This window comes from Monodon monoceros, unplaced genomic scaffold, assembly GCF_005190385.1.
Source record: "Monodon monoceros isolate NGI ecotype Baffin Bay Population unplaced genomic scaffold, NGI_Narwhal_1 Super_Scaffold_12, whole genome shotgun sequence".
Classification (NCBI taxonomy): domain Eukaryota; kingdom Metazoa; phylum Chordata; class Mammalia; order Artiodactyla; family Monodontidae; genus Monodon; species Monodon monoceros.
In genome coordinates this window covers 13,360,770-13,387,038 of record NW_021703768.1, presented here as the reverse complement: position 1 = coordinate 13,387,038, position 26,269 = coordinate 13,360,770, and the positions used below count along the sequence as shown (strand labels likewise).

The 26,269-nt window shown below is 46.1% G+C and overlaps 1 protein-coding gene across 7 annotated transcripts in view; it reads right to left on the bottom strand.

The window, feature by feature from the left end:
- Positions 1 to 26,269, bottom strand: part of OTULIN (OTU deubiquitinase with linear linkage specificity) — a 54,462-nt gene that overhangs the window by 21,456 nt on the left and 6,737 nt on the right. For 4 of the 7 annotated variants that reach the window (XR_003792742.1, XR_003792743.1, XR_003792741.1 and 1 more), the window contains exons 2-7: positions 24,513 to 24,589; positions 19,285 to 19,379; positions 15,719 to 15,862; positions 9,446 to 9,571; positions 6,764 to 7,033; positions 1,257 to 5,529 (exon numbers count right to left, since the gene is read on the bottom strand). Coding sequence is in view for 1 of the 7 variants with exons in the window: in XM_029217533.1 (XP_029073366.1) it covers positions 5,335 to 5,529; positions 6,764 to 7,033; positions 9,446 to 9,571; positions 15,719 to 15,862; positions 19,285 to 19,379; positions 24,513 to 24,589 (907 nt within the window). In the remaining 6 variants the exon portion in view is untranslated. Of the gene's footprint in view, positions 1 to 191; positions 5,530 to 6,763; positions 7,034 to 9,445; positions 9,572 to 15,718; positions 15,863 to 19,284; positions 19,380 to 24,512; positions 24,590 to 26,269 lie in introns of those variants that run through there. The other 3 variants (XR_003792744.1, XM_029217533.1, XR_003792746.1) reach the window with 3 other exon arrangements.

Sequence of the window (26,269 nt, the reverse complement as noted above, 5' to 3'; positions counted from 1 at the left end):
GACTGGTCTTGAATCCAGACCCAAGAGGCCCAGAAGTGTGCATCTAATTTGGGCGGATCACTTCCTACAGGTTCAGCACTGTAAAGTCATCAGGCATCACAGGCCCGTCTTGGAGGTGCCGGAAAGTTTAAAGCACTGAACCCAAATCTCCCAGGTCCTCAAAGTCAGGCATTTAACCAGAGCAACACAGCCAGGCTTCTGAGTTTTTATTTTCTAAGTTTGTTTTTTTGCTATTTATTTTTACAATCCTCAGTGGCCAGGTTGCTACAGGGAGTCGGCAGCAAAACCCGAGTAGGCTCTGCCTCTGACGGTGAAGACGAAGACTCAACACATCACGGAGGACACTCCTGCCGCGGATGCAGGTAGGACCAAGGCCCCAAGCTGACGGGAGCCTTGGGGGCACAGTTTTCTGAGCAGGCGCGGTTTCTGACAGATGCTGGCACTTTACAGTGTAAACAGGACACTCTGCTAAACGAGCCAAGGCGAGCGGGCCAGGTTCACACCACGTTCCCGGCTGTCCTCCCTCTGCAGCCCGCAGCCCGGCTGACAAGGAAGGAAAACCACCGCCAGAGACAGAAGGTGGGTCGTTACCCTCTCAGAATTCACAACACAGAGAGTTGGAAGCGGCTAAAAGGTGAGTAACAATACCACAACGTTTTTATAAAGACAGTGGAAACGAGAAGGGAGCTCATTAAATACATTCACTTTGGCTTTCTTCCCACAACGAAATACTCGACGTGACCAACATTACTGTGGATTGCTCTGGTTCCTGTAGGAGTACCATATTTTAGCACCATTTATGAGAACACAGATCAAGGCACTTTTCACTATACAAAAGGTCTTGAGTACAAAAAATTATTTTAAAGTTCAGAATTAAGCGCAACCAGCCCCAAAAGATTGCCGAGACCGTGGTTATCTCCAGCCCCGTATCCTTTCCTTGGATTACCCATGTTTCAGCGATTTCACCCCTGACCCACAACTACACCCAAGAAATCAACAAGAATGCGATAAAGCCCTGGTCAGTGTTCTCCCTATTAATGAGTATTCAAAATATGGAAATATACAGATGGCCATAAAGGCCTGGGAACAGAGATATACGCAATAAGTGGCCTGTTGATATGACTTTTCGCTACAATTATCTCCAGACTTAACGAGCACTCTGTATAGTTCAATTACGCCTACTAACCCATTCCACCATTCCTGGTAACAAATATCAATTCACCATGAAAAAAAAAAATGCAAACGGGACAGCTCACCTTCACCCTCTCAAATGTGGCCGGGTCTCAGGCTGTGGGACCTCGCGTACGTAAGAACGTCCCAATGCGACTGCAGGCCAGCAAGCAGGCACATTCATACACACGCACACGTCCCTTCTGGTCACGGCCGAGCCTGCCTTGCTCCTACTGCTACTGCTACCAAGGGTGGGAGGAGCCAAACCAGTTTAGTTTTGTGCTTCTCGCAGCTCCAGGTTACTGACCGGCTCGCACAGGTATCATTAGCTGCCCATGTCTCAGTTCACCGCGTAACTCAGCACTGGCTCCCTGGTCTCTCCAGCCCCTCAGAAGACACCACCAAGTTTTTCCGCAAGGGTTAAGCATTACATAGTCTCCTTCTGTTAAGTAGGCGACTCAAACTTTAGAGAAAGGAGTTTGCAGAATCCACACACACAAGTCTTCCACTGGTTCAGATTTTTATCCCTGTATGACGTAAGCCATGGAGGTCTGTCAGGCGTCTGTTGTTTTGTTTTTAAAAGGCATTTTAAATCTAAAATCAGTTCCTCCTTCTTCAGTTCACTTCTTACAGTTCCTTGGGCCATTTTTAAAGTACTAGACACTGTGCCCTGCCTTTGCTCAACTATTTGTGGATTCTCTACCTTTCACACACATTTCAGTTTCAGATTCACTCCACACACATTCAGGGCTTCCTTTTTATTGCTTTTAAGTAGATACAGATCTTTTTAAAAAGGCACCTATGTATTTTTGTGTATGCCTACAAGTAACATTCCCCGGAGGTTTACACTTCCGAAAACACTTTCTGGCTTTCAAAGGGGGGAGTACCTGCCAAGTCTTGCTTTAGAGAGAGAGAGAGAGAGAGAGAGAGAGAGGAAAACAATCAAACTTTAACACCAAAAAGGAGAAAAAGCCAGGAAGTCTATCTGAGTCCTACTTCTGCGCTGTGAGGTAAGAATCCTAGATCATTAAAGGGGAGAGAGCACCTAACCGTCACCATCTGGAAGCTCTTCAAAAAGCAGACTACAAACTCTCAAGTGAAAGAGCACCTCGGGGTGAAGAGGGCGGGAGGAATAACACAGCCTCTTAAAAAACAAAGGAAAACACAAGCACACAAAAACCAACAAAGGTGTTTCTTCCGACAGAGGTGTGAGATTCAGGTGGCCTGAGATTTTACTTGATAAGCTCTAGAATTGGAGGGAAAAAAGAATAATGAAAGAAAACAAAGGCAATGTCTGTTTTCCACAATCAGAGAAAAACACCAGCATTGATCAGATATTAACCGAATGTGTAACAGAATAAGAAAAGTGTAAATGGCTCTATCTAGACAGCAGGGTCAATCCTGTTCTGTGCCTTTAAAGCATTTTTGGATATGCTGGATTCTAAGGAAGAGGAACTGACGTTTCAGATCAAATCCCCGCCCCTCCCCCCGACGCTGAGATCATAAGTGAAAGAGCACACCTTGGCAGCTTGTTCTCAGCTGCCACCCTCACTGTTCCATGTGTTATGAGTGAAATCAATGGATGCTGTAAATGTAGGAGCTTAGCAGGTGAGGAGGGGAAGTGGGAAAAGTTCTCAGGGAGCAGAGTTAATTCCATGGAACTTGTTACAGGGAAATTCTTTTAGGTTTAATGCACCTTAAATGAGCTCAAAGGTTTAAGTCACACCTGTTTAAGGTAGACATTATCCTTCTGCCAAGACCACAGGGTCCAAAACCACTGAACTCTTGCAATAAACTCTGGGACAGAAAGTAAGCACAGTGTCATTCCTACTACCTTCCTTTTTCTGAAAGACTACCACTATCATTTTAGAAACTCCCTCTGAGTAGATCATCCTCCTGAATCCATTTTGGTCTCAGTTCAATTTCAATTCTGCTGATGTCACCCGACCAGGCCAAGACCAGGAATGAAAAATGGAATTAAAACTTGGGGCAACCGTAGTTGCATGTTGCAACAAAAAGAAACATTTTTAAAGTTGGCCAATCATCTATATTTCCTGAAGTACTGTTTCTTTGAAAGCTTTACTTCTCTTATGCTGTGATCCCTCTAAGCCTGGATGGCAGTCTGAGAGCAGAGTGTAATAAGGCCTTGGGACAGAGAGCAACTTAAACGCACCCTTGTGAATTTTTATCAGTGGGGTGGTTAAGACCACAATTTCTGCACACACTCTAACAATATCACACACAGGAACAAGAAAAAAGTATGAAACATAAGCAAGCTGCCCAGAAGCCCAGCTCAACTCAAGTTCACTAAGATTAGAACATTCTCAAAATGCAGAGACAGGTGATCATGAGTATTATTAAATTCAGCAGCGGCTATGAACCAACGGTTAGATGGACACAGGCCCCTACTGCCTTATACAACCTAAGTGTTTGAAGTTGTGCTTTTAAAAATGTTCAAGAATGAACGGTAAGCATTTCCTGTTGTAAGTTACATGAAAAATAAGTTACATAAAATGAAGCATCAAAGCCAATAAGAATTCATCACTTTTACTTTCATTTGGCTTCTAGGTACCTCCTTATTTGAGGCACCATTGCATTTCACAGTGAAAAGCAAAGCCTCTCCAACACATTCACACACATTTAGAGCAGAATTTAATTCAAACACTCCAATGAATAAGTAGCTACCAAAACGTGGTGAATATTATTGATGAGGTAATGGGAAAAATATCAATATTAATGTAACAGTCTGCATAGTTTCATGTGTCCTCTGAGTTTTCTCAACCAAGAATTTTAATTTTTAAGTGAAAGCAAAACTAACACTATCACAAAAGGTTTGCCCCTCTGAGAAAAAAACAACAACAATGGATTAGATAGCTTATAAACTATAAGCTTAAATTGGACCAAATAAAGATCTTACTTACTATAAAACAAAGCTCAGTGCTTCAGGGTAACACCACGTCCACAAATACTGAGCCAATTCAGATGCCACTGACAGTCCTAAAGAGTGACACGTCCCGTCCCTTGCGCCGTGGCCACAGTACACGCCCCACGTGGATGGTTCGGGCCCTAATGCAGACCACGCTCAGCTGGGCTGCCCTGTCCAGCCCCCAGGCACCACCCTAGCCTGTGACATGCAATCACTCGTGGCCAGAACACTGCCTCCCCAGGGCATAGCCAAATCAAGGGCAGATGCAGCTCGGCCATGCTGCTGCAGTCAGTTTTAAGCACACACTCTGTTTAAACTTACCCATAAAAAGCCTGAGACGCTTTGCTGTTATTCATCCAACAGAGGAGCCACACGGATTTGGCAACGGAAGCATTCTCCAAAAAAATAATCACTTGGCTTTGGTCTCCTCTAAAAAAGCAGGTGGATCTAAGCCTTGTTCTGACTATAAAATGGTGGATCCATGGAAGTGGAGACTAAGGAGCAGCCCCGATCCTAGAGAGCGATGAGCTGCGCTCACCCGCCAACTACCCAGCGCCTGCACCCAGCACCTGCACCCAGCACCAGACCCGGTGTGTTCCCAACCGCAGGCGTTTGTCACGTTCTTCAGAGTCAGGACGTCCTGCTGCCACTGCCTCTTCCTGCAGCTCCCTCTCCAGCCTTTAAATAACTCACTATTGGGGACCCAGTTCTTAACCTTCCATTAGACAATCTGCTTAGAACAGATTTAATTAACATGTAAATCCAAACCACTGCTCGATGAGACTATCAGAGGATGTTACGGCTGGGCCACTGACAAGCTTTGTCCCAGAACTCTACCATGTAAGCAGACCGCGTAGGTGCACAGGAAGGGCACTGCAGAGACCCATCACCACCAAAACAAAAAAATTACCATCTTTAAAAAAAAACGGAAAGCCAGTTTACTATTAGAGAGAGCTCTGAACATATTCCTCTCCAAAATAAGTCTCCTCTGATACAAATGTGTTTGTTTTATGGAGATGTAGTCTGCACCTTTCAACAGGTGTGCTCTGAAGGCCCCCAGTGAAACATAGTGCATCATAGGTGAGGGAAAAAACTTGATTAATCCTGATTATCAAAAGCTAGTCTTCAGAACATTCCAGTCCAGCTTGGCTCACAAGGCCCAAGAGTCCTCAGAGGTCACTCCAAGGGACCTGCAGTCCCGAGGACCGAGCCGCGTCACCAGGCTGTCCAGGAGTGTCTCACAGACTCGTCTCCTCACACACTCTGACGGGGATGTTGTAGTGCCGGTCATCTTCGGCGATCAGCGTCACCACCGGCCAGTCCCTGGGGGGGTCGGTGGGATAGACGGTGATGAACTCTTCAGTGCTGTACTTGGAGAGCCGGTACACCTGAATGGTGTGGCGCACAGCGTAGGCGAGAAGGAACATTTCAACCTGGGGGAAGAGCAAACACTGAAGGATGTGGCGGGAAGCCACGGTGAAGGATAAGGCTCTCCACCCACTCCCGCCCTGGTGTCCCCGAGGTGCATGGCATGGCTCAGCCACAACCTTTCTTCCTCCCCGTGGGCCCAGCCCCAGTCCTTTTGTATATATGGGTCGTTATAAACAAGCACATCATCAAGAAGAGATCCTATGTCTGATCAGGGACTCGTGTAGAGAATATGCAAAGAACACCTTACAACTCGACAATAAAAAAGCAAATAACCAGTTTAAAAACTGGGCAAAAGACTTGACTAGAACAGATATTTCTCCAAAGAAGATATGCAAATACCAGTAAGTACATGAAAAGTCATCAGGGAAATGCAAACCGAACCCACAATGAGAAACCACTTCCCACCCACTCGAATGGCTACAGTCAAACAGATAATCACTGGGGGTGACTGCTTAACGGGCACCAGGTTTTCTCTCAGGGGGAGGAAACAGTTTTGGAACTTGACACAGGTGATGGTCACACAACACCGCAGATGTACCGAAAGTGACTGAGTTGTACACTTTAAAATGGTTCTGTGTTATATGAACTTCACCTCAATTAAAAAAAAAAACAAGACCCTTCAGAGGACCACTCTTCCAAGAGCTTGATCTATTTGTTTACTGGAGCCAAGGGTACTGATCCCATTCACCACACTACAGAAGCAAGCCCAGGCTGAGATAACCATGGCGGTTATAAAATAGGTTCACAATTCTTTGGCACTCCTCACTTGAATGTGGGAAGGATTAAGTGACTTGCTTCTAACAAACAGAATAGAGTGTAATTGACCGTGCGTGAGTCGCAAGACTAGGTCATAGAAGGCACTGGGGCTTCCTCCTTGCTCTCTTCTTGGATCCCTTTCTGAGAGAAGCCAGCCGCCATGTCACAAGGACACCCAAGCAGCCCTATGGAAAGCCCCACATGGTGAGGAACAGAACCCTCCCACCACCTCCCAGTGAGGGACTGAGGCCTCCTGCCAACAGCCAGGTGAGTGTGCCATACTGGAAGTGGACCCTCCAGCCCCAATCACGCCCTCATATGACTGCAGCCCTGAACAAGATCCAACTGCAGCCTCCCGAGACCCTGAGCCAGAGCCATACAGCTCAGCTGCTCCTCGACTCCTGGCCCACAAAAACTGGGATGAGGTTTGGCGGCTGAAACTGCTGTTTGGGCCAATATACTCCCAAAGGTACAGCTCACCTGTTCAAGGCCACCGGCGTGCCCCACCTGGTTCAGATGGTTCCTCAGCAGCTGTCCGGGGTCACCTGACGTGTCCCGAGCAAACAGAAGCACAGAGAAGAATGGCACTTCCCTTCCCTTCTCTTTATCATCATATAGTTCGATGGCTCTGTTTAGCATGAGAAATTTCACAGCTTCATAGAGGCTGTACTCCTCTTCTTCATTCGTGAACAGTTCATCACAAGCTATCTGCCTCGCTTCGGCAGTTCTCAGTTCAGCCAAGTCTGTCCACTGTAATAAGAAAGTTACATAATAATTAAATTGTTGCTCTAAAAGTCCCTGGTAAAATTCCACACGATGAGCACAAAATTATTTTCAAGATAGGCAGGCAACCACGGGTCACGTACCAACGCTCAATGCTCAAGCTTCCAGCTCAAACGATGGCACTCTTTAGACCTCACAAATTCCTTATTCACTTCTTCCCCCACTAACTTGAAACAAAAGTATAATGTACTAAGGAGAACTCTAGGGCCATGGAATGGAAATTTCAACTCCCCTATCTTCCCAGGCAAAGAGATCAAACCGGTCAATCAGAAATACTTACAGGAGAGCTAACATGCGTGTGTGAGGCCCGTGTGAGACGCTGTGAAGCGAAGCTGAAACTACTCCTCCCCTTAAGGGGTTTACGGCAGCCGTTACCACCCAGAAACACCAAGCCAACCCTCAAACATGGAGATGCGCCAGGAAGATTGCGGGGTATCCTGAGTATCTGTTTACTAAACTTACCCTTCTAACCTCTTAAATATACACTTGGGTTTCAAATGAATAAATCCACTCCGGAAATTCTTACCGACTTCTGATTCACAGTAAAGCAGAGGATCAGGTATTCAGCTAACACAAGCAAACTCTTTAAGTGAAAAAGAAAACCCTATAAACATATGGGCTTTTAAGTTAAAGTGAACGAGGATAGGAGGTGCCAACATAAAACTGATCCTTATGAATAACCAGTAACTACTGCTCCTCCCAAAAACCATTAAAATTTTAAATACAAGAGTAAGTGTTAATAGTAATGACTGTGCCACCGGACTCGCTCCAATATTTGGGTTGCAAGCTGGAACACCTCATATTTTCCAGAAGGGGACCAAGCTGGCAGGCAAGAACGCAGCTCTGGGGTCAGATAGTCAGGGTGGAATACAGGCCTTGCCACCGAGCAGCTGGTGGCTTCTGCAGGGCCTCCGTCTCCTCGTCTGCAAAGTGAGGATACCACAGCAACGATACCCAGGTAGTCGTGAGAATTAAACAATGTATCAAACTTTTAGTGTGCAGCCTGGCACATACAAAGTGCTAGCGATGCCGGCTCAGAGGCTTTTTTTGGCTCAGAGTGTTAATGTATAATTTTAATGTTATTACAAACTGGAATCACTTAAACATTCCCCCAAATGAGGATCTAGTTACAGTAGGCACAGGTAATAAAGCAACCTCACAAGAACTTAAAAGAGTTAAAAAGGAAACTGTCACCAGTGGCTGAGCTGAAGAGCCTTCCTGTTCACTCCCACAGGGCCAGAGCCCTATGCTCAACCCCCTGCTAACCCAGGGCCTGGGCAGGCGCAGGTCCCCCAGCCCCCTTGAATCCTGTGCTCTGCTCCAACAGGCAACAAGAACAGACCCCCTCTCCCTTTCTCTTGCTCCCATTTCTTCATCACTAGTCTTCCTTCGACAGTATAGTTTCCAGTACACATTTCTCATGTTTGTAAATAAAAACTAGGCTCCAGGAACTCAGGGCCCTCCACTCATTCAACAAAATATTTACCAAATGCCTATTATGTGTCAGGCCCAGTGCCCGGCACTGGCTGTAAAGGAATCGACAGGACAGTCTCTGGTGAAGCTGAAAGTCTCATGGGGGCAGACCACAGTCAAGTGAACAGATCAACAACCAGGGTATGTGCTGGGGGAATCCTGAAAGCCGATGCCTGACACCTCCTTACCAGCCTCCCACTCCATCTACAAAGCCTGGAGCAACTAACAGGCCCTCAATCCCGGGTCCCTGGTGAGGAGAGCTTTTAGGCTGCTCAAAGGCCAGCAACCTAGAGTTCTGTGTGGGCCAGTGTGCAAGCAGGATATCGACCCACATAAGGCAGCGGAAAGCCACAGAAGAGGGAGTATTTAATAACCAAATCACTGGGAATCAGCAGACCAAGTTCCTCCTCACAATTCTGTTTCACAAAAACCCTCAGGACAGTTGTCAAAGGACAAGTTACTAAATCTGCTCCACTGGAAAATCATCATGAAAGAAAACAAGTCTAATAAATATGGACAGAATCTTAAAACATGAACATAATTGGGAAGAATTTAATAAATGTGAATTCGTTATCACTGATAATCCTGTAAGAGATATGGACTAAATGATATCCCTGAAACTTGTCAGAACTTAGAAGAAAAGACTACATTTGTACGGTTTCCTTTAAACAAAGTTAAACGTTTCATTAAACACATCATCTCCTCCGAGAATACACGATGTTGATATTTCTTCATTTTACCGAACACTTCATAGGAAGTGTTTGTGTTCGTTTAGAATTATTTTGCCTAAAAACCAGCCAAGAGCGTGTGGTAATCCACTAAGTGAAGACCAAGAAGTGGTGTGCTGGGGCACCCGGGAGTGAGAGCTTTGCACTTATCACAGAAAGGAAACTACATGTTTCAAACCTTCTTCCTCAGTAAAGTGAGGGACTCCTTAATTTTATCAACCAGGTCCTCGCTCTTCCCCTCAAACTTCAGTCCAAGCTTCCACTGCTTGATCCAGCTGTATTTGCTTATGAGTTTTTCTGGTAACTAGAGTATCAAGAAACAGAGAGAGAGAATGTTAACATTCCAGAAAGGCCATCACACGATCCAAGCTATAAGAAACAATGAAGCCTACAAGACCTACCTTCGTTTCCAGAATTAATTCCTGCACATCTGTCTGGGTTTAGGACGGCGGACCTAAATCTGGAAGTCAGGATCTCGGAAAGACCCACCCTGAGGAGGGCTTCTACAGTGAAATGGCAGTTTTGGTTGAGGCCCAAAGGCACAGTGTACCTGGCTGGGTTCCAGCCGCGGGCAGGAACCTTCCACAGCACTTTGTAAGGGTACGTGAAGGCAGTGTTCACACCAGGTCTTTGCATAAACCACCCAAGCAGCTGCGGGGCTCACTGGTGCCTCCCTACCACTCCCTAATGCCTGACTCAGGAAGGCGCTTTGGGCCTGTGAGATGGTCCAGGATAGGGTAAAAACCTGTTCCTTTCCTGACTAGGAAAATAAAACCTAACTTCTGATACTTACACTATCATCGAAGTTTTAATATTAGAAAGAAACACTATGGTATCTAGTTTAACTAATCAGTGTAGTAAGATAGAAAATACTACCGAGAACAAGAAGCAGGGGTTAAGGGAGTTGTGATGGGCTAGCTCATTAGAGAACTGACAGCTCAACTATTATTTTGCCTGTTTCCTTTTTTTTCCTGGAGCATTTGCTATTTTGTTTCCCCCTCATCATCAATAGAATTTGGAGTCTGAAAAGCAAGCTGGGACATAACCGGATCGATGTCAGCATGGGAACTCAGACCTTCCCAACAGTCTTGGGAGAAATCCATATAATTAGGCTGGGCACAGGCATGTCCCTTCAGTGCTATAAAATGCGGAAAGGAAAAAAGAGTTCACCTCCAAGTCAAAAGATCATTAGAGAATAATTAATTCCTCCCTAGAACCTGAGTTTGTTTAACAGTTATAATACAGTTTTAAATGAGGCCATGTGCTCAGTTCTCCTGGAATCTAAGGCTCTGAAGACCCTTGCATGAACGGGAACTCCAGTTTTACCTTCTCTTTACAGCAGTCATGTGAAACTACGGTGGTTTCATCTCTACAAAAAAACAAAACCACAACAGGGACGTAAATTCCTCTTCAGGTGGTTATCACAATGATGGCGTTAATGGGGGAGGGGCTGTGTTCTCATCTTCTTATGATGACAAATGACCACCCGCCCAAGAGCAGCCCAGCTCTGTGCCCACACTGTCCTACATTTCAGCAACATGTGGGCAGTTCTGCTGCCAACTTTCTCTCAGGTTCTCTGGTTTATCACCAGACTCTAAAATGCCCTCAAGTGGCAATAAGCTGAAATCACAACTGGGCACAGAGAAGTGCAGTGAGCAGAAAATACTGGCTACGCAGATGTGAGCTGGGAAACGGGGTGGAAGGAAGCCCAGAAAACATAAGCATCACGTGACGTTGTGCATGTACCTAAAAAGCAGGCACGATACTCAATTACTCAAGAGACCCCAAAGATCTAACTACACCGAGCAAAACCCAAAAAAAAAGTCCGTTTCCTCATTCCTTCCACGCATGGGCCAAAGTATTGCTGGAATAATTATCAAGGGCTGTATATGCTGGGAGCTGTGGGGAGCCTGGAGAAAGCCCAAAACTGAGGTGTGAAAAGAAACTATGAGGAAAGAATAATGCAGCTGAAATTCTTTACTCAGATGAAAAAAATGAGGATAGCTTTAAATGCTTTCAGGGGGTCATGACACATACAACACACACACACAGCCATTCTTTTACACTACACACACGGAGACTGGACTTCTGTTAGGGTAAGGGAGACGTAAAGAAGAAACAAAATGAAAAACAAGAAACAATGATGGGAAATACTTAATAAAGTATTAAATTGCCTAATTAGCTTAGGTATAATTTCATTTGTGACTGAAATATAAAAACAGCCTGTTTTCTCTAGGAAATGTCCACAATTCTCGAAATCAGCACCATGGTTAAAGGGATAGCAAGTAACAAGAATGTGTCATCCCCAAACTGTCTCATGAGTTCTGATATACAGTCTATCCCACCCTAAGCAAGCAAACACTGTCACAGGTCCCACCCACTGAGAGACATTCTAAAACTATGGAACCAAAGGACCCCTGCCCCGAAGGATACCACCTCTTGGGGACCCAGCTGCTGCCCAAGTTTAAGAACAGCCAGACCAAGCCACGTCCAAGGTCAGGGTCACGGTCAGATCATCCGACTACAGTCAAACACAGAGACTAGGATCTGGACAGAAGCGGGAACGACAGACAGGGAGCCAAGACATGATGACAGAAGGTGAGAGGCAGCCTAACTGTCAGACGGGCCACGAACGAGCAAGGCCAGAGGAGCCAAGCAGCACGGGACGAGCGGCCTGGGCTCGCTTGCCTCCACTGAGCTCACATTAAGGGGAGGGTCTCGGTCTAGCGCTCCTACTTCCCTTGAATCTCCTGAAACCATGCGTATTCTAGGAGAGAGGGAAAATGGCAAAACGCTACAAAGAACATCTCTCCAAATGTAAATGGAAGCAGATACAGCCAGCTACAGCGTGTGTAGCTTCTCTGAGCTCACGGGATTCTTGACGAAATGCAAGCTGAGGTCAAAGGATGTTTAGCACAGCATGCAGCCTGCAGGCTGGGCCAGGACTGGTTCTGAGTCTACAGACTCACATACAAACTCAGGTGTCCCAGGACCTGCCCAATGCCCAGTGTGAAGAGGTGGGCTACTACAGAGCCTGGGCAGTTCAGGAGACCCTACCAATGCTGAAACTGGTTCCCTCCAACCTGCCTGCTGAGAGCAGCCTTTTTATGTCCCCAGAAGTGGTCAGTGCTCCAAGGACTTCTAAAAGCCCCGTGGACACCAGGACATATGACTGTCACTGGATGCAGGGTAGTGGTCAGAAGAGGCCCTTGGCAATTCAGAAAGATCAAGGATCAGGGTAAACTGAGACAGACTTATTTGTCAGATAGCTACTGTGCTTATAACAGCGAGCCCACCCCATTTTAAACCCCATAATTTATAGCAAGCTGTAACAGCAAGCATGGCTTAATTAACATGACAGGATACAAGTTATTCTGATTTAGTAGGAAGATGGGTAGGAACTGGGCACAGAGACTATCATACCAAAACTCCTGTAAGACCTTCTTGTTCTGTAGAGTTGAGTTAAGTATCACCTGATCTGCTTGTCTTAATCACGAGCGTTAACAAATATTAAGACGCCTCCTCATTACAGTGACACAAGTAGTCTCTGGTAACAGAGAGGCCCCACTTGCGGGGCGAGGTGGTCCGGGTACCCCACCACCACGGTGCACCGCCGGCTTCTGCAGGCCTCACCACCTGGCGGTATTCGTACTTGGTTCCACCCCGACTTCTTCCAGTCACGCTGCACTGCCCTCTCGGTCACCCAACGAGACCCCCTGTCAGTGTGGACCTTCCGACAGGAGACGAGGCGGAAGGGCCAGCATGAGAACAGGGATGGAATGCCATCCACAGGAGGCTGCCTGAGACACCTGGGAGGTGGTTAAAAACTAGTCTGGTCAAGTGCGACAACCAAGTCTGTGTACCCCTTTCTGCACTGGCACTTCAAATGAGAAGCGTGTGGTGCATCTGTCACCCGCCCAAGACACATAGCAAAACAGACCCTGTCAGGAAAGTGCTCAAATCGAGGGAATCTGCTGGGGGCTGAAGAGTCAACACAGGGACAAGTCTTCTAGTTGGATGAGAGCAAGAAAAGTTTAATAAACTTTCATACTAAACTCACGGACAGGTATGATGTGCTTTTTCTCTCTGACGTGGGCCTCTTGGCATTCGAGAAAGGTTAGATGACAAAAATAATACCACTGTGACCAACTAATTATGCTCCCAAGAGAAAAACTCTACTTGTTGACTGATACATACAGAAAAGGGAAGAAATTAGAAAGAGTACTTGAGAATTTCCGCATGACTCAAATGAAGTCAGGAAAACCACCTTAAAGCCCCCATTGCTCATACGCGCAACGTGCTCTCATACCGATCAGAAACCAAGCACAACCTACCTAGACTATTTTTAATTTGGCAGATAACCTTACCCAAATGTATCCTGTTAGTAAAATAAAAATTATGCTTTACTTTCATGGAGCGTATTTTGTATGTTTAATTATGTAGAGCACTACTTGCACCAGAGTTCCTTGGAAAGTTAAAAATTCAAATTCATTACATCAATTAAGTCCATAAATCTAAGCAGCCCCTTAAAGTAAAAGGCTCAAAGGAAAGCAGCCTAAGATTGAGGAGGATTTTGTCACAATCAGTAAATAAAGCTATGGCTGTCAAACAAAAGTTAAAGCAAAATACAGTGAGATCACCCATGTCTGCTTCCCAAGCAGTGTCTCATGTCCACAGGCATGCTTTTGACTGACCAACAATTCTGAAATATTTCAGTACTGATATATGACTAATTTGCAAAGCTAAAAATAGCCTAGTGTATCAATTTCTTTTGCTCCTTTCTCAAAAAAAAAAAAAGCTAATACTGAGAAATCTGCTTAAGATGACATATCTTTGGGACTTCCCTGGTGGCACAGTGGTTAAGAATCCGCCTGCCAATGCAGGGGACACGGGTTCAAGCCCTGGTCTGGGAAGATCCCACGTGCCACAGAGCACCTAAGCCTGTGCGCCACACCTACTGAGCCCGTGAGCCACAACTCCTGAAGCCCATGCGCCTAGAGCCCGTGCTCAACAAGAGAAGCCACCACAATGAGAAGCCCACGCACCAGAGCGAAGAGTAGCCCCCGCTCGCCACAACTAGAGAAAGCCCGCGCGTAGCAATGAAGACCCAAAGCCGCCAAAAATAAATAAAATAAATTTATATTAAAAAAAGATAATGTATCTTTGATTAGAAGAAAGTATCTTTCACAGATATCATTTAAATAGTTTATACACACGTGATTTTACACCAGTTTATAAAGTAGATAATCACCTGAGAGACAGGTGGTATCCTCCACCCACTGATCCTGGTTTTGCTCTTTGAGGGTATGTGATACCCCGTTCACCTAACAGACCTCTAATTAGCTTAACTGCCAACCAGTATCCTCTAAAAGTCTTTATTCTAGACAAATACCCCAGCTCCTTCAACTGTTCCCCAAAGCGGATGAGCCCTGTCGGGCACACTCCCACCTGTACTGAGGGTACAGGCACAGAGCTGCACTGGGTCCTCAAGATGGGATGTGACCAGCCCTGTTCAAGACAGGGCTGTCACTGCCTGTGTTTTAGAAGCGCTCCTTTTAAGACAGGGCTTCCTTATCACTGCAGGCATCACACATCAGTGGGCTCGTACTGGGCCTGCAATCCATTAAAATCCTGACTCTTCCTTCCCCCCTCATAAGTTGCTGGTAAGGCAGATCTCCCACAGCTAGCACTCTGAGTTTTGGTTTGGGGTTCTGTTTTAATACAGGCACAAGGTTTCCTATTTTCTTCCAAGTAATGTCATATTGTGACTTCTGCTCAATCGTGCCTGCCCACCAAACTCTTTTGGGGTATTCTATCATCCAACCTATCACGACCTCAAGCTGATGTGTGTCGTGGATACACGACACACTGATGATGTGACTTCTTGGGGTGTCACGACCAGGCTGCAGATTTAAAACCTTAAAGAGGGCCAGGCCTGGGACACAGCCCCTGACCCTCACCTCCCCAGAGAGCCTCCCCCAGGCTGACAGCAACCGTCTCTCTTCTAGGGTTGCTGCTCTGCCGCCTGCCACGCCAGCTCTCCTAACACTGCAGAGGGTGCCGATTCCTTGAATTGGAGCTAGAATCACAGAAATCTGCCTCCTAAAACCCCAGCAGGTTCTCAGATAGTACAATATACAGCCCACTTGGTAGAGACTCCAACACTGAAGTCAAACTGCCCTAAGTGCTTTGAACAAACCCTAAACACCTGCTCTCTAGTTAAGCTGAAGCACTGAAGAAATTTTATCATCTTCCTCTTCTGGGGAAATATCAATCATTTTTGGTCGCTTTGCTATGCAAAATCATCTCAGCCACACAAAACTGAATAAGCCCACACACTGACGTCACACCGCAGACAGTACAAGCACATAGCACAGGGCAGAGAAGGGGAAGTCTTTCTCACAAAAGCAACTGGAAACATTGCAGACTCAAACCTGCAGCAGCAGCGTACCAGCGTGAGCTCTGGGTCCTGCAGCCAGGAGGGCAGCGCGGCCGGCTGGCTCATGGCCTGGAAGAGCGTGGCCCTCAGCGCACAGTAATTATCTCCACGGACTCGCCTGATGGAGGTGAATTTCTGAGACACCTCCTCGTAGCCCTGGACAAAAGCATCAGAGAATTCAAAATGGTCATTACTGACTTCAGAGAGTGGGGAGAATTTTATTCCTGTGGAAGAAGTGTGCCCCCAATCACTAGAAGAACGGAAACAAGACTGGCTGAGTCTTTCATGTAAGATATTTGAATTCTTTTTTTAATTAATCAAAGGAAATTAACAAATGTTAGTACTGTACATAGTATCAGCATATGTAGCAGACGCAACATACTAGAACATATAAAATAATACACCAAGTATTATTAAAACACTAGTCACCCCCAAAGTTGAAGTTATATGCCCCTTAGCAACCGTTGTAACATTCACTTATTAATAACCAACATTCTGAAGGCTCTAATCTGTGTTTAGATTGACCCTAAACTCTTTAATGAACAGACAGAAAAGAAAAGAGAGATGTACCCAGCTCGTATCTCCACATTAAAAATAATACCCCCAAATCCCAAATTTCCGTGAAATACATAAAAAAACTACATGCTAGGAGGTGCCTGGATAAATTGTTAGACTTTTTCAAAAAGTGGATTTAAGTGTCATTCTTGTTTAGCCTGCAAGTGAAAAAAGAAAATGAAAATGCTCAGTGACATGCTCAGTCAACTCAAATACAGCCATCCAAATGGACCATTTGGAGCATGCCCCCCAAAAAGGACAGCATAAAATCCCAGCGACCTGGTCCAGGGGCCCAGATGACTGATTCCCCGCTGGACACTGCTCAGGCGTCAGCATCAGCTTCACGGCTTCCCCACCGCACGGCTTCGCCCCCGACCTGGCAGACCTTTCGCTAGTCCTGCTCTTCCGCAACAATCACTCGAAACTCTGCTTCCTACCCACATTTACACAAAAGAAGAAGTGTCGCCCTCATGGGGTGGGCACCATGTAGACAGTCATCCTGTGTCCAGGCACTGGACCCTGTTATTAGTTGTTTTCAAGGTTCAAGTCACAGGATGGTGTTCTAAGTGGATATGAAAGTACGTATTTCCAATAATAAAATTTTGAGAGTTGCATTTTTATTCAGTGGCCCAACCGCTGCAATGTAAGGGCCCGTCAAGCAGACTCATGCCTGCTAATATGCACCTCTTCCCTATGGTGAACCCCTGGTTACCCCGAATACTCACGATGGCTAGTTCAACAGCAACTGTATCTTTCCAAGTGTGTAAATGAATATCCAAAACAAAACAATCAGACAAATAAGGACTAAAAGATAACAGAGATCCAAGCTGTTATCAGGCCCAGAAATGCTCTGACTGCCACGGGTCCCGATGGGATGCTTTTCTAACTGATGTGCCTTTGATTATTTGGTCACTGAAGGGTCCAACTGTAGGGTCATATCTTTACCTCAAACTGAAATCAAAGAGGAATGACTTCAGCATGAGTTCCAAAATATGGAACACTTGGATAACTTAGTAAACATCTTCAATTACAAGCTTGAAGGTGCCAACTGTTAGAAAAGATCCTTTAAAGAGACTGAGATCCAAAATTAAGGTTGCATGTCAGTGTAAGCATTTCTGGGGAAGATGAGAAAACACAGTTTAGATACCTGGCCTCTGGTTATTTACTTTGATACAGAGCTGGAGGTTTTTACAAAATCTACAAGTAGCCAATATGCATATTCAGCAGATGGCCACACAAATCTAAACGTTCTTAAGCTCTGGCAGGAACTGAGAGTCCCAGGTACGTCGTGATTGAGCTCTCTAACGAGTGCCTGAGACACAAGTAGTCTACAGTCCAGACTTGTGGGAAACAGGGCTGACACTGGCTCTCAGAGCTTCAAAAGTGGCAGTGGCATTCGAGCATGGTCAGCCCATTTCAGGGCAGGCATGGGCAGCTGAGGTGCCTGATGAAAGGGGCACAACATTTTCTACAAAATGAAGCTCTGAGGACAAGAACAAATATATTCAAATACTTAACACTCTTAAATCCTAAACAGTACAGTTCTAAACAAACAAACAAAAATTTTAAAGATATTTCTATCAAACATGACAGGTCAATATCTCTAACATGCCAGAAGTGCGTTCAAACTTGTAACGTAAATAATCCCAAGAGAAAAATAAGTAAAGGGTATAATCCATAAGTTACAAGAGGTGGTAGAAGCATTAGGGTGAAACTGCCATTTCCGTAGCTCGAAGGAAGTCAGATAAGGCCACGCCTTGAACAGCCTGGGGTGCCGGGGTGCGCGTGTGGGGCGCAGTTGGACCGCTGGCCCCCAACTCAGTCAAAATCCCGCATGTAACTTTACAGGCGGCCCTCTGCATCCATGCGGCATGTAGTGCTGTAGTCCATATTTATTGGAAAAATCTGCATAGAAGTGGGCCCAAACAGCTCAAACCTGTGTTTTTCAAGTGTCAACTGGAGTAGCAACTTCAATCTACGAAGGAACGCTGGATTCAGGATACATTTGAGGGGGAACCAGTAGGATGTGCCACTCGACCTGCTGTGCAGTGGGAGTGGGTCAAGGGGCCTGACTCGAGCAATGACCCAACCCAGTCATAGCCACAGTGGGACTGTGTCATGGGAATCCCTGATGTCCCACAGCCTTGGAAGGACTACCTCAGGGTCACCAATCTATGCAATGGGACTGAAAGGGGGACAGCTCCTGGGATGCCCTAAATCAGGAGTCCCCAACCCCTGGGCCATGGATCGGTACCGGTCTGTGGCCTGTTAGGAACCGGGCCGCACAGCAGGAGGTGAGCGCCAGGCGAGCGATCGAAGCTTCATCTGTATTTACAGCCACTTCCCACCACTCGCATTACCGCCTGAGCTCCGCCTCCTATCAGCATTACGGTGAGTTGTATAATTATGTCATTATGTATTACAATGTAATAATCATAGAAATAAAGTGCACAATAGATGTAACGCGCTTGAATCATCCCGAAACCATCCCCCTCCCGAGACCGTGGAAAAATCGTCTTACACGAAACCTGTCCCTGGTGCCAAAAAGGTTGGGGACTGCTGCCCTAAATAAAGGAAGTAGTTCCAGATCCCTCTGCTTAGAAGGTACAGGAGAGTCCAGGCCCCTAGAACTGGAGGACATGGAAAGAAACCTGAGTGGGACAGCAGATGTATGACGTCTGCGCCTTTTACCTCACCAGGCCAGAAGGGCAGTGTTCCCAAATGACCCCAAGAGGACAACCAATGGCTGGCCCAACCCTGAACAGCACAGAGCCATTTATGTGTTTTCCAAAGAAATCAAGTTACTGAATAACTGATTATGATTCTATGTTAATACTGTGACTCCAAACAGGTCCCTTATCTTTGGAGCCTGTTTCCTCATCTCTAACGTTAGAACACCAATAATTACATAGTCTAGTGGCAGTTGTCATAACTAGCATCTAAAAATACAAAAGGACATATTAAATAACTGCTTATGATAGACTATTGGAAAGACTCAAAATGCGTGCATCCAGGCATCATACCTTTTTCATACATGTTGCTTTTTGCGTATTCCCCCTCCATTCTTTTTTGCAATAGTCCATGATATCCATTTCAGGAGCTACACTTAATCTGGGTTCTGTTAAAGAATAAAAAAAGGGGGGGTGGGGGGGTGGGGAGGGGGAAACAATGAAACAAAGCATCATCAGAACAATGGTACTGCTTCACCTGAGATTTCCTTTCTCGCTCACTGCAGTCCCCCAAATCCAGAATTCCACTGCTGCCTACCACCTGGTCCAGACCTCCAGCACCTCGCTCCTAGGTGACCACCGAGGGCTCCCAGTGGGCCTCCCTGTCACCACACCCTACCAACCATTCTCCACACGGCAGCCAGAGGGGTGCATTTAAAACGTAAGTCAGATGCTACCCACCACCGCTGGGCTCCAAGGCCTCCCATCACACTCGACTCTACTCCCTCACTACCTACAAGGGCCTCGTGCCCGGGCCGCCCGCTGCCTTTCCGGCCTCAGCTCCCACCACTCCCCATGCTGACGGTTCCTGCCCTACCTGCGGGGCACCCGCTCCTCGCTCTCTGCTCGCCTCTTGACGCTGATGCCCGACATCAAAATGCCACACACACACACCTTCACTCTATTCCCCTTACATGGTTTTGTTTTTCTTGTTGGCACTGATCAACACCTGACATATTTCTTTTTCTGCACCCTGCCTTCCCCACCCCTACACACACACCACACACACCACACACACACACCACACACACACACACCACACACACACACACACACACACACACACACGACAAAACATGAGCTCCCTGAGGGCAGGGGCTTTGTTTTGTTTCTCAGCTGTGCCCTCAGCACCTGTAACCACACGGACCCAGGTGCCCATGAATAATGTTCACATTAAATACGCAGCAGCCTAAGCTCTGAGAAGATACATCTAATGATTTGTAATTTGTTTTTTACATCCATTATACAAAGAGATAAGACCTCTATTACAAAAGTATATTTAATTGTCTCTATTTAGTTATATCCCGCCTTGATCCCAAAAGGCTATAAACTGTTGATAATCAGCCAGAAATTAATGGAGCTCTCAACATTAGTTGAACCACAGACCTTGTCTGACTCTAATAACACATCCCCCCAAATTAAAAAATACAACTTATGATCAAACGATATAGTAAAAAAATGGCCTTTAAACTTTCCTTGTTTAACGTATGAGGTTTGAGATTTGGTTTTGTGGCACATGCATATGCACGCACATGCATATGTCTGTGTGGATGTTCTAGGAAGAAAGAGGTAAATTCCCAGGCATCTCTTGACTTCCTTTTTAAAATACTGAAGAAGTAAATGTTAGCAAAGAAATCAGGATATAAACACAGAAGTACCTTACAACATATCTACTCAGGAGGAAGCTGAACACAAAATAAAGATGTTATATTCAACTCAATTCAATAAACACTTACTGCGTGTCTAGTATGTGCCAAGCTTTGAGCTAGGAACGGGGGGTAAGAAGACGTTAAAGCCCCAGATTCTGTCCTGAATGTGTTTAGAGACTACTGAAGAAGAAAGGACCACAGGTACTCACCACACAGGGTGTGACAGATGAGGGATGACTGATGCAGGAGCCCAGGAGGAGCCCCTAATCTCTGTTTGCAGTTCAGGTAAACCAATTTTTTTAAAAAACAAAAAATGTTAAGAACCGCCTGTTTTAAAAATCTCATGGTAAATCCTTTCACAAGGAAAACAAACCTTTTATACCAAAGGGAAAATAACACATATACAGATAACAGATACATTTATCTGTGGCATAAGTCAGGACTGGCTTAAAGGTGAAACAGACCCCGGAGCATAATACACGGAGACCACAAATACCACCACTGCAGAGCCAACCCTCAAATACAAACCAGTCATTGTCTGAAGTCAATAAACACTGTTTGAGTGTCTATTTAGTGGAGGGAAGATTTCCCTTTTATCGCCTTCCTACTCACCTCCCCACAAAGCTTGAGGAACTACAAATGTCCAGAGCTGAGGACACTTATCGGGGCACATTCTGCCACGGGGCAGAGCATGCTTCCAGCTCAGGAAGGGCCTCCCGGGAAGAAGGTCCAGCCTTGCCACTCTCCTCACTTGCAGTCCTCTTCCTGTGTGCACCGAGACAGGACTCGGCCCCCGGTCAGGGAGGCAGGCCACACCCCAGGACTGAGGGGAGAAGGCAGAAGGCTCAGCGGGCTCAGAGGCCAAGCCGCAAGCCACAGCCCTGTGCTGAATCAGAGGTCCGCGGGACACAGTTGAGGGTGGAAAATGGATACTCACAAAGCGCTAGCATCAAAATTATACTTTCAGTCCCATCCTGCCACCATTCTTTGGGAGGAGGACTCCAACAGCCACCGCATGCCATCCTCCAGGCTAGAAGCCGGAGACACAGGACAGGCAGTGCCTGACCTCAAGCGGTTTAAGTATACAACAGTTCCTTGCTTTGTTTAACTGCATCCAACACAGACTGATTACTGTTCCCAGGAAAGAACATTTCTAGTGGCAAAAAAAACCCACAAAGACAAACACAAAAAAAAACACAAAGGGGGAAGCTGAAAATCAGAGTGGCAACCAGAAGCCAAATTAACCAAGAGGTTTGCTCCTTAACCACCATACCACCACATGGTGACAAAGACAAGGATTCAGACTCTCAGAGGATGGGAAGTTAAAACTGAACCCCTCCAGAACGCTGGGACTCTCAACTGAGAGGCTAGGGCAAAAATCACAAACTTCTTCTCTGGTGGGCCAGAGAGTAAGTAACGTAGGCTTTGAGGGTGTAAGGTTTTCTCTCACAACTACTCAACTTTACTATGCATGAAAATCACCATGGGTGATGTGTAAACCAAGAAGTTCCAATAAAACTTTATTTACAAAACCAGGGGCCATGTCAAATTTGGCCAGGGAGCTATAGTTTGCTGACCCCTGCCTGGACTAGGTGAAAAAAAGCTTTTCACTAACAGAGAGAGCATAAAAAAACTCTCTGCCTTGGCCTGGGCTCTGACTCGGAGAGAGAGGAAGCCCCCCCTGAGAATTCATAACCACGGGCCGGCTCTCACACAGGGCCAGGGTGTGACTTCACACTAGATGCAAGACCCTGGAAGCTCAAACCCAGAAATTAACCTAACGCGGCCCAAGGCAGGTGACTCCCTGGGTGCCTGGCAGAAACAAGGCCAAATCCTCTCACACTCAAGACAGGCTGCATATACTCTACGCAGATACACGAAAGCTGAGCTTAGAATTCAAACCCTGAAGAAACAAGAAATAAGGAAAAATAGCAACTGGCATAATTAGGCCTGCCAGGATTTTCAGATAATGGGATTATCAGGCCTGAAAGAGTATGTTCAAAATGCTTAAAGGAATAAAGGAAGGAATAAAAACATGAGCAAAGAGCAATCAATACACTATCAAAAAAAAGACCAAGCAAATTCAGAGGGAAAATAGAACTTTTCCAAAAAAGAAAGAAAAAGAAAATATTTCCGAAGGAACTGTCCTGAATGCAACAGAGGCTGAAAGTCAGAAAACATTTGAAAGGGTGTGTAACAGAGGGACCTGGATGACTGAATGAAAGCTAGCAAACACCTCATTAGAGCTATGAAAGGAATAAGTAGAGAGAATAGGAAAAAGGCAATATTCAGAAAGATAGTGGCTGAGAATTCTCCTGAACTGATGAAAACTAGCCATCCTCAGATTCAAAAAGTAAAAAAAAAATCCCAAGCAAAATGTTTAAAGGAAAAAAAAAAAAATCCATACTTAAGAAACCTCAAGGAGAAACTGTAGGACACTGAAGACAAAGAGAAGACAGAGAAAGACAGATTTCCAAGGATCGGACTGACTGCAGTACTTTCAACTACAAGAGAAACCAGAAGACAATGCAATAAAATCATCAAGAAAATAAGAAAAAACAAAAATTCATCTGGGGTTATTCAAGAAAGAAAGTAAAATAAAGAAATTTTTATACAGACAGAGCTTCCCACCAGAGGCGCTTCTACAGGATGTTACTGCGGGAAGGGCCATGAACCCAGAAGGACTGAGATTCAGGGTATAAAGGGATCCATTTTGACCTCAGACTAAAGCTGGACAAGGCCTCAGACAAGGCCCCCTGAAAAGCCAGAGCACCTGCACAGGCCTTCCCTGGGGGGCAGAGGAGAATTCCAACAGAGAGCCTGCAGAGTGAGCGAGAAAGCAAGGGGCCCCTGCACACACAGCAGGAATAAACCATGGCTGAAGAAGCACTTTCTCCTCAGGAACATGACTGCTAAGGACTGAATCCGACGTGAACTGTGTGCAACTGCAGCAGAAGACTCGAGCAACCTCTGAAGGTTATGGGGGACCATAACATCTCCCTTGGCTGCCACAGTGAAGAGTTCCACCAACTCCTTGTGAGGAAGACTCAAAAATTATCATCGAAGACCCCACTTTGTATCTTTTGTTCCTAATTACACATATAATGCTTTGCTAACCATACGACAAACAGGAGCTAGTTCTTAAACCAGAACACACACATCACACAAGTGGTGCACGAGAAAGTGCCCCCTGTGAACATCTGTGGCACACCCCCAACTCGGAGCATCTCAACTGGGCTCCTGCACGAGGCTAGCAGGGAAGGAAGGAGGCACTTCTCCACACATAGCCCCGCCAGCCGTGCCCCCAGCAGTGGCTCACCCTAGCAGCCGTGGGTCCACGGGTCCTGGTGGGGCGAGCAGAGCAGGCACGACTGAGCAGAAGCATGGACACAAGATCATGAAATGATGGGAGAATTAGTGCTCTCAGTCCCATGACCGTTCTTCCTTATCAGTTAATCAAATTCACATGGCCTTCTGCACGCAAAGACCCGGAGAGCCGGCTTCTCAGTAAGTCCTTCCACTTGAAATGAAAAATGCCCTTCAAACCCAAACTCTCCCTCTAAGAATATCAGCAAGTCAAGAACTGAGAGAGAGTGGTGTCAAGAGATTAAACAAAGGCTCATGGGTGCAAAAACCATATGAATGTAAAGAACGCAGGGGAAGTATTTGTATTAAAACTGTAAAACCTCAGGAAACAGTATTCCCCAAACATACCTCAGCAAAATGAATAATCCAATACAGATAAGACCACACGCACACGCATGTTTCCTAGGAAGTACATCTCAATATTTCATGGAAATGGATATACCGATGTAACTGCATTTTCTACTATAAACAGTAGGAACTCTATAAAGAAAACAATTCCAAACATACCTGATGACCCTCTTTCATGTATAAGTAATTCTTTCTCCTTTTCTATTTCATCCGCCGCACGATACATGTCCTCCTCGCTGAAATCATACCAAGTTAGACATTTCAAAAATCTGTTGCACTGACAAGTTCCCTCTTATCACAACATGCAACTGCTGAAAAAATTTATGACACGCAAAGTTTAACTTTTTCACATTACATGATGACAGTCTGATAAAATATGGGTCTTTTATCTTAGACTCATGTTTCTAGCATTCCAATTCAGTTTTTTACTTTAAATGAGACATTCTACACCACTCCACTGGCTGCATGGCTCTGAGGCCATTTTAAATTAACATCTTTAATGCCTCACGTATGTAAGCGTCTTAGCGTGCATCTTATCAGTGAAGCCATGCCATGCTGGAGATGGTGCTAATAAAAGTATACAGGAGTGCAGGCCAAGTGCCAACTTTAGTATGTCACAAGCAAATTTTACAAGAGCTACTCTAAAAACAAGGATAGGAGATTTACAAGTCCCCAGAGCTACAAAACCTCCCTCAGGCCCCTCCTGGTCCCTGAGGCCCACACGCAAGCAGCCACCCTCCTTCTGCCGAGCACATCCCTGGCACCCCGCACACTTTCACTGGGACTTAGCACAACAGCTCCCAAAAGAGTCTCTAGGCTCCTTCAGTGAGCTAACAAGAACCTACTAAGTCCTGGAAAGGGAGAAGACTCCACTGGGTGCCAGACAAGGATGAAAAACGGGACTTCTGAGTTTTAAGATGCCTCCTTTTCCCCTCAAGATACACCACAATGTGACAATGATGGGAAAGAGAAGTGCCAACTCTATCTTTGCTGAAACCACAAGACATGTGAGAGCCCAAACCGTCCAAAAGTGGAAGAAGGGGTAGGAAGGGACGGAGGACAAGGGAAGCCTCGAGGCCAGTGGAGGGGCATCTGCTGGAAGGGAAGACCAGTACACCCTGCAGGGCCCCAGTAAGGCTCAGGAACTGGAGGTGCCAAGTGCTTCAGATGGTATAGGAGACACCCAGGGCTGAACACAAGGAAACTGGCTGGTGTACACATCAGGAGAGATCAGACCCCCAATTCCCAGTACTCCCTCCCCATGACAGCACACCCCCACTCCTCACACAAGACAGGAGGCTCCAGGCACCCTGGACATTGGACACAGGAAGGAGGAGTTACTAAGGAACCGGGTGAGCGACTCGAGAGACATACTCACACCCTGGATTCCCTCAGTCCCCAGCTCCGCGTGCATCAGCCCAGCCGGAGGAAAGGGGACCAAGTGAGAGGGAACAAGAGACAGAAGAAGGGCCGCTGAGACAGAGACTGAGCTGGGCACTAACATACCCTCCACCCCTCTGAAACCCTTCAATGGCTCCCATATAAGCAAGGAAGTCTAAATCTGGACCCGTCCCACCACTCCAGCTTGTATTCTGTGATTGCCCTACACACACCCACACTTCTGTCCAAACACCTCACCGACCCTAGCCTGTGCTTTCATACCTGTGATCGGCTCCATCCATGCTCCGGCACGAATGGCTTACCACCTACCACCTCAGGGCACATGCCGTGTGGGTGGCCTCGCTGGGGGTGCCATGGCTGGAGTCACCCAGGGTTCAACCACTCCTCACTAGCCATATGTATAACCGTGCAACTCAAGTGACCACACTTCTCACCACCTAAATGTATCCACCTGTAAAAAGGACAGTAAGGGCTTCCCTGGTGGCGCAGTGGTTGAGAGTCCGCCTGCCAAGGCA